The sequence below is a fragment of the Pinus tabuliformis genome, chromosome 6 (assembly GCF_031772625.1).
Source record: "Pinus tabuliformis cultivar Carrire ecotype Pingquan chromosome 6, CPIR1, whole genome shotgun sequence".
NCBI classification, from domain to species: Eukaryota; Viridiplantae; Streptophyta; class Pinopsida; order Pinales; family Pinaceae; genus Pinus; species Pinus tabuliformis.
The window spans coordinates 1,217,139,128-1,217,147,771 of record NC_142292.1 but is presented as its reverse complement, the minus strand read 5'-3'; the positions used below and the strand labels follow the sequence as shown (position 1 = coordinate 1,217,147,771).

At 36.8% G+C, this 8,644-nt stretch overlaps 1 protein-coding gene across 1 annotated transcript; it reads left to right on the top strand.

The window, feature by feature from the left end:
- The first annotated feature begins 627 nt into the window (after positions 1-627).
- Positions 628-4,723, top strand: LOC149263071 (cytochrome P450 720B2-like). The gene is made up of 9 exons (XM_089425727.1): positions 628-1,063; positions 1,284-1,611; positions 2,156-2,305; positions 2,386-2,622; positions 2,893-2,985; positions 3,583-3,661; positions 3,738-3,865; positions 3,965-4,083; positions 4,362-4,723. Exons 1-9 carry the CDS (start codon positions 834-836, stop codon positions 4,462-4,464), a joined length of 1,467 nt encoding a protein of 488 aa, XP_089281853.1. The 5' UTR covers positions 628-833; the 3' UTR covers positions 4,465-4,723.
- The last annotated feature ends 3,921 nt before the right edge of the window (positions 4,724-8,644 follow it).

Genomic DNA, 8,644 nt, shown 5'->3' with positions numbered 1-8,644 from the left:
TTTAAGTGTTTGTCTCCACCAAATCTTGTGCATCGTTGCACCTCAAACAAAATAAATTTATAAATATTCATCTATAACTTACACAGGTACTTTTAAAAATTACATATATCAAAAACACGAGAATGTGATACCCTAGGATTCTCACCCGGAAAAGTTTCCTATAGTGTTATGTGAATTTAAACATAAGTGTGTTAAGTGAAAACATAAGTAATTTTAAAAATTAGTTAGTTAACAATTATAAATTTAGTAAAAAGTTCATATATTTATTTCATAAAATTAATGTTATTATGTCCTAATATTACTAATTAATAATTATTTGAGTTTATATAAATTGCAGATTTGAGTTTTAGGAGGTATGAAACAAAATTGCAATGAATTTACAATAGTCTTATAAATATTTATAACAGTTAGGAATAAAAAGACACTTATAAATTTATAATTAAATTAATGTAATTCGTAACTAATTTGATTTTAATGGTTTTCTATTTTTCATGAAGTCTAACAAAAAAGTTAAAAGATGATTTTATATCCGTATATTATAAATTATTATTATTTTTTAATTATCTCACCTTTTAACTCATAGGGCTGCCATTTTCTTGGTCACTGAAAAACGATGTAGGTACAGTAATCGACGCAAGAGACAAATATGAGAATCCTTTAAAGAGGTGCGATGCCAAAAACTAAGATGAGAGTGGAACCAAAAATTGGAATCTTAGGCACAGTTCGAACCAAATCGAAGATGTTGAGGGGAATGATCGTTACGGCCATCATAAAGGAGGGAGTGGCATTCGCATTCAAACGGGTAACAGCTGTTCTGTGAAGAAATCATTGCAATGGCAATAATGGCGGAAACCCTTCATTCGTTGCTAGTCGGCCTGGTCTGTTTTGCGCTGGGGATGTTACTGCTTCAGCTCTACAAATTAGTGTGGAGGGTGGACAGTCGCGGCTATAAGTTGCCGCCCGGTTCTACAGGGTTGCCATTGATTGGAGAAACCATCAGTTTCTTCCGAGGCATTAATTCCACTGATCAACCACGACGGTACATTCAAGAACGAGAGAAAAGGTAATGCTGATTTTCACATTGGCTCGCACTCCAGAGATCAATGCTATTTTGCGCAGAGTGAAATTAGGAAAATTTGTTTCTTAAATCTTTCAATTTTAGCTCGGAAAATGTCGTTGGCTAAATTTTTCAATTAAAAAAAACAGTCATGTCAGAATGAATATGGATTTAAAGTAAAATTTTAACTTCAAAATATGTGGAATGTGAACACAAAATTAAGCAGGTATGGGGAAATATTCAGATCAAATTTGTTTGGAAGATCTCGGATTGTTGTGTCCGTGGATCCAGAATTCAACAAACATGTCCTGCAGCACGAAGGCAGGCAGTTTCAAGCCAACTATCCCAAACCTCTTCGAAATCTTATCGGCAAATTTGGTTTACTTGCGGTGCACGGAGATCTCCAGAAGAAGCTCCACGGGACGGCTGTAAATTTGCTGAGGTTCGAGAGGCTGAGTGTGGATTTCATGACGGACATACAGAACCTTCTGCACACAACCTTGCCCAAATGGCAAGCGAAGAGGGATATCCATCTTCAAGAGGAGTGCCATCAGGTCAGCAACATCAAGAAACCATTCGATATTAATGGGTTTTTGGTAGTTTTTAAAGATTTATTGGTTTATCTGATTGTCTAGAGATATTTTCTTTTTAGTTTAGTACAGAGCTCTTTCCTTTTTAGACTCAAAGTTTGCTTGCAGAAATTATTCTTTTTAATGAAGTTTATTATAAATCATATTTGGAAAAGCATCCTTTAAATTTAGCCTAAAAAATGGAAAATAATCTTGATACTGCATTTTAGTACAGAGCTATTTCCTTTTTAGCATAAAAGTTTGGTTGCAGGAAATACTGTTTTTAATAAAGTTTATTATAAATGATATTTGAGAAAGCATCCTCTGAAATTAGCTTCAAAAATGGAAAAGAATCTTGATACTGCATTTTGTAAAATTCAGAATGTTTCTTAATTCTACATTTATTAAACATTTACAAGAATCTAACAGAGATCGAAAGCACAAACCTTATTGATACTTTTATATTATTGTAGTTATCTACTGTTTTCTGTTTCGATTGAATTTGTTTCTCATGTGATATATATTACAGCTTGTTCTGAATTTGATGGCAAAACAATTGATGGACTTATCGCCTTCCAAGGAGACGGAGCAGATTTGTGAGGCGTTTGGCCATTTCTCCGAAGCTCTCCTCGCCATTCCCCTCAGAATCCCGGGAACCGCGTATGCCAGAGGATTTAAGGTGCGCAGGAGCCTCATTAATTTTTTCATTTATTTTATTGACTTTAATTTGATTTGTAATGACTAGAACTGACGCTGTAGGCCAGGGAATTTCTGATAAAAAGGATTTATGAGGGTATAGAAGACAGAAGGAAGCACCCACAAGTTGTCCGTAATGACTTGTTAACAAAACTTTTGAAAGAAGACTCGTTTTCAGAAGAACTTATAGCAGATTTTATACTATTCCTGCTCTTTGCTGGTCACGAGACCTCGTCCAGATCCATGTCATTCGCTATCAAATTTCTCACAGATTGTCCCAAAGCATATCAGGAATTGAAGGTGTGTATAGCCGCTGCACTTGTATATTCTTTTTTTGGTAGACAGAGGAATAGGTAACTAGGGCGATTTTGTATATGTAGAATTGGTTCACAAATTTGAACCACAAATTTCATAATTGGCATATTCAGTAACACTGCAATCATCAATAAGTAACAGTGCAATCATCAATAAAAACATTCCATTTTCTTTTTAAGTATTAATATATTTATATTTTTCTAGTATAATACATTTATATTGAAGTAAACTGATGGTGGAATATACATGCCACAGGCTGAGCACGACGCTCTGTTACAGAGAAAAGGGAATCGAAGAAACGAAAAGCTCACTTGGGATGACTACCAGTCGATGAGATTCACCCAATGTGTATGTAGTTAATTGTGAGGTTGATAACGGGTCAATTGGTTTTTTCTTAATGCAAATTTCGTTCAAAATTTACCATAACTCGCAGATTTTATAGATGGATTTGAGATTGCTCCAAACCTTTATGGCATTGGGATTATATAATCTTTATTTAAACATTTTATCTATTCAATTTTTTTGAAAAACAAAATCAATTTATACCAAGTTATTTCATTCTTAAATAGGAATTATAAATTTTGAATAAATGAATTTAATACCTTCTGAAACTCTAGTGCATTTGGACTCAATCTACTCTAACTTATTCAATTTCACCAAACATTCAATCAGAACCAATTTTTACAGGATTCAGTGATATTGCTCAATTTGTCTTCCCTTTATTTTTGCCCAGCTGTAAAAGAATTGACCAATCATCCTTTGCCTCAGTAGAAGATTGACCTGTTGTCCTAATCCCAATTACTAATATCTTGACTGATTATCCCATTCCTAATTTATATATCCCTGACTCATGAGGCCTTTACCAGCTTCATTCTTTAGTTTTTACGACACAAACAATAGCAGCGTCCAGATGACTGATCATGTTTGTATTTGTTCAATTCCCAGATCATAAATGAAACACTTCGTCTCGGCAACTTTGCTCCAGGGGCTTTCAGAGAAGCGAAAGAAGACATTAAAACCAAAGGTACCATCAACAACTTTTTCTCTGAAATGGCTGGCTTATCTTGAGCATTCTGATCATTATGAACTTATGACCTCAGGAGGCTTTGTGATTCCAAAAGGATGGACAGTGTATGTGTTTCTGACGGGAACCCATCTTGACGAGAAGTACCATTCTTCTGCTCTCACGTTTAACCCATGGCGTTGGCAGCAGCATCTTCAAGATCAAGTAATTAATTAGCATGAAATCGTAACTTATATTTTTAGGAACCCCAATTCTGTTAGTTATCTTTGTGTGTCTAATTTAGTTCAATATTTTGTCTTGCAGGAGCTCTCAAAGAACCACTCGTATATGCCTTTTGGGGGAGGTGCCAGGCTCTGTCCAGGAATGCATCTGGCAAAGCTTGAGCTGGCTCTCTTCCTTCATAACTTCGTCACCAAATTCAGGTCCTCGCTTTCCTTCTTTATTTTTGCTTCAGAGCATGAGAAATAAAACATTGTATTTTCTGGCAGCATTACTTCAAATTAATCTCGAGCAGCTTCTAAAAATACTTTTAGGAGAAAATCAAACAATACAAAATAGTGTAGCAGAAAATAGCAAGGAGAGTTTCTTAGTGTATGAATTTATTTATGCTTTATCGCACCTGAATCAAATTAGTTGAATCTGCAACAGTTGGGTTTTATATGTACTTAATATGTGCTTTATATGTACTTAATATTCGCAGGTGGGAAGCACTGCAGGATGAAAAGATCTCCTACTTTCCTTTTCCTCGCTTGATTAAAGGCCTTCCAATCCGTCTACATCCTCAAGAGCGACTGGACGATTAATCTCATTGAGATAGGATTTAATTCATGCAGCCTAGACTAGATTTACTTGGCACCCTGCGGACACAAGTCCTAGGTTTAATCGCATATGTTGGCGTGAGTAGATTTGAACGCGCTATTAATATGGCTTTTCTTCTGTCTGGATGCGTAGCGATTAGTCATCAGGATTAGATTTCCCCTCTGATTTTCATGGAGGAAAACTACTGAAACTGCTCAGTGACATTAATTACTTCATAAATATAAATTAATTACTTGTTTTTAATTTTTTTTTTAAGTTTTGTTTGGTTTTGTGATTTGATAAGTTATTAAGATTACTTTTAAAATTTTGTATAGTTTTTATGAGCTACAATGTTATTGAGTTTTGATTATATTACAAAATTGTTGATTTTGATTATATCACAAAGTTGTGACCGGGGGTTTTTGTTTCTCTTTTAATTAAAAAAAAAAATTAAAATTAGTTTTTTTTGGTAAATCTTAAATTCAAAAAGTTTTTCATTCTCTAGGGAAGTTCTTGTGATTTTTCATTCTCAGTTAAGTTGATAATTTTATAATGTTTATAGAATTATATTGTTTTAACTATATTTATAAAATTATATTGTTTTAACGATATTTATAAAATTATATTGTTTTAACATTATTGTTTGCTCTTACATATAAGTGACATGTTTTGTGATTTTATTCAAATTTTTTCATTGAAAGCTTTCAAGAACTTAGTGGAGCGTCTGAGGAGTGAGAATATGCGTGGGCTAGGGTTTTTAGTGTTGGTGGTCTGTCTAGTCTCCACCTAGTCATCCTAGTGCGATGTTGGGGGTTGATTCTTTCTTATGTGTGTTTGGTCTACCTCAGGTTGGTGTAGCGTATGCAGGGTGGTAGTTGTTCTTCCTAGCATGTTTTTGAATAGGTTTTATTCCCTAGTCAACTTTCTAGTTACTTGTTGGTGGAGGGTGTTTTGGGTTATCAATCTTGCATCATTGGTGTGGTGGAACCATGGAGGACTAGGAAGTTGTTGACTATGATCCGGTGACCCCATCTCGGGGGCCTATTTTTGTCCATTCTGGTGGTTTTGTCCTATGGGGTGGAGGTAGTTGGAAGTGTGGAAGGGGTTTTTCTTCATTCTGGTAGTTTTTCTTAGTCAATAGGCCATTTTCCTCCTAGAGATTCCCAACCCCTCACCGTCAGGTGTCCGGAGATTTCACTAGTGGTGTCATAGGTAAATTTTCCTTGCTTGGGGTTTTTACTCATGCAGTGAGGGTGATTTCACTATTCCGGTCCCACCCATCTTCAGTGTAAGGGATGTTAGGGTTCTCTAGGTCTTTTTCTTCAGGCTTTCCTGTTTCAGGCTTTCAATTCTCCTCTTCTGGTGACAGGTCTCATCATACTTGGTATCTTTGTCTTATGGTGGGCTTCTGATGGTTACGAAGGATTTTTCGGAGGTGCCCTTGTTGACTACTACTTTTCCATATGTCGATGTCATTCTTCCTCATTGTACAACACCACAGGTGGATTCTACTCCTCTGAATTATGGGTCCATTTCGGTGATTTCGGAGGAGTTTAGAAACCCTTTCTCACAGGTCTCAAGTGAGAACTCCTAAAAAAGGAAGAATAACAGGGTCCTAAAGTGTGAAAAATCCCCAGCTTCTTATAACCTATGCTTGGGAGATGATGTGGAGATGTTTGAAGCAGTGGATTTAACAGAGAAAGGCTTAGTGGGTTGTGTTAGGGGGTGAAACCTCTGTTTGGAGACCCTTGACGAATGGAGAAACCAAAAGATAAATCCGAGGGTTTTTGAGGTTCCAGAAATTTTTATGTTAACAAAGGGATGGATTCAATTAAACTTCAAATCTCATGAGGATGTCGATTTAGTGGCAAAAGAAGTATGGTGTATTGGATCTACCCCATTTATCTTCAAGTTATAGTCTCCATTATTCGATGCAAGTAGGGAAAGACTTGATGTGTTTCTAGTTTGGATTCGGTTTCCTGGTTTTCCATCTCATATGTGGAACCCTCAAAGTTTCACAAACTTGAGGAACATTTTAGGTAGCTTTCTGGAAGCGGATAACTTGTACAAAGAAATGAAAGATATGTCGGTGGCTAGGGTTTTCGTTAGTTTGGATATTCAGAAGAAGCTCCACGAAACTATGAATATTGGGAAGGGTTGAGTTATATTGCAAGTTTTGGACTAGGAGGGCCCTCTGTTCAGATGTAGGAGGAGCCATAAATATGTTCACCTGGTTCATAATTGTAGACTACCCTTTTAATTTTTTTTAGCTTACGAAAAGGTTTCCAAAAAATCGAAGACTAATGGAGTGGCCCTGGTTCTCGAAATGGGTATTCAGTTTGAACAAGAAGTGGGATCTGAGGCATAGATGTCACTTGAATATGTTGTGCCTAGTTTGATGTTGACATTGCCTAAGGTTTCTCAATTAGAAGATTGTACTTTAGCTCCTATGGCCACAAATATCTAATCAGGGAGGACACTTCGATCCTTGGTACATATGTTCCCCTTCCCCCTATCTCTTTACTTCTATGTTCTTTTACTTATTGAGGAAAATATTGGAGTTTGTCTTCCTCTGGGCTGAATTTAGTGGTATCTTAGAAGTTGTTCACTTCCCTCTCCCCTGTAAATGTCTCTTGTCCTATTCCTCCTGGTTTTCTAGGTTACTCCTCTCTAAGGGTGTCTATCTCCTCAGGGTCTTCAGATGATTGGGAAGAAGGTGAAATCCTATACAACCTTAAGTAGATACTTGTCCTCTTAGTGTCTGAAGGCCTCCATAGTGGGCTTGGATAGTTTTTAGCCTCTATACTTTTTGCGAAGGGTAGGGGGGGGAAATCTCATATATCATTGGCAAAAGCTAAGGCCCGAGAGGAGATGTCTACGGGTAGACAAACTTCTATAGAGTGTTGGAAAGTAACTCCAGAAAACTTTCCCTTTGAAGGTTGTTTTAGGTGGAACAACCTAAAGTTATATTTCTACAAGAAACCCTTGGGGTGGGTGAAAGCGTTACAAAATTCTTAGAATCTATCCTCCCCTACTTGAAATTTATTGCATTGGATGTCCAAGGTCATTCGGGTGGTTTGGCCTTGGGGCGGGATTCTCATAAATTTTAAGTTCAAAATTCTTGGAGAATCTCTTCGTGCCTTGGCATGGTTGGCTTCGCAGTGGAATTGGATAACACATTTACCTTCATCAACCTTCATGGTCTAAATGAGGATCAATTTTCTTTCTAGAATGGATTTTTTGGAAAGTATTTCTTAAATAAGGAAAATATGATTATTGGTGGCGATTTTAACTTTTCTCTAGGTGTTACAGAATCATGGGGATCTCGATCCATAATTGATTCCCTCACAAATTTGTTCTCTCACCATGTAGCCTCCAAGCGAGTGATCGACCTTGCTCCAGCCCATCTCAAACCCTTATGGAGGAACCTTTGCATGGGGGAGGATCATGTTGCTAAAATATTAGATAGGTTTCTAGTGGCTAAAGCCATGGTGCTAAAATTCCCCTTCTTTGACAATCTAGGGTGGGATCAAGTGGTGATTCTGATCACTCTCCTATCCTATAAGAGATTAGAGGAAAAAATCATAAGCTAGCTAGCCCATTTAAGATGAACTCTAATTGGATTAAAGATGAGAGTTTTTTTAGCACTAGTTAAAGAAAATTGACGCCCCTTTAAGGATGGGTTGAGTTTGTCCATTTCCACCCAATTTGAGAATAATTTGAAGCATATTAAACTTTTGTCAAAGGAGTAGGCTATGTCCACCCCCAGGAAGGTGGATGAAGATCTGGTGGAAGTCGAACAAAAATTTGAATCTTTTTCTAAATTTGGTGTTGAAGGCTTCCACTCACAGGATTCCAAGGAGGATTTATTTAGACTCAAATCCAGAAGAAAGGAGATCCTCGGCAACAAGGAAGTTGTTTGGCTCCTAAAAAGCAGGGAAATTTAGTTAGATTGTGGTGATGAAAACACTAAGTTTTTTTATGCCTATGCAAAGGGTCAAAAATTGTCAAACACTATTTGGTGTATGGCAGGCTTTGACAACTGAGAGGTCACAAGCTTTGAGGGCTTCACTTCTTTGGGGAAGGCCCACTTCCAACACATCTTTAAGGAACCTGAGGGAGTTACTATTGCAAAAGCTATCCGAGTAGCTCAACTTTTTCCAAGATTTGTGGAGGATGAAGACA

Coding starts and splice junctions, on each gene's coding strand:
- LOC149263071 (XM_089425727.1), top strand. CDS start 834: ATGGCAATAATGGCGGAAACCCTTCATTCGTTGCTAGTCGGCCTGGTC. Junction 3,662..3,737: donor AGAAGACATTAAAACCAAAG/GTACCATCAACA, acceptor TTATGACCTCAG/GAGGCTTTGTGATTCCAAAA. Junction 4,084..4,361: donor AACTTCGTCACCAAATTCAG/GTCCTCGCTTTC, acceptor TAATATTCGCAG/GTGGGAAGCACTGCAGGATG.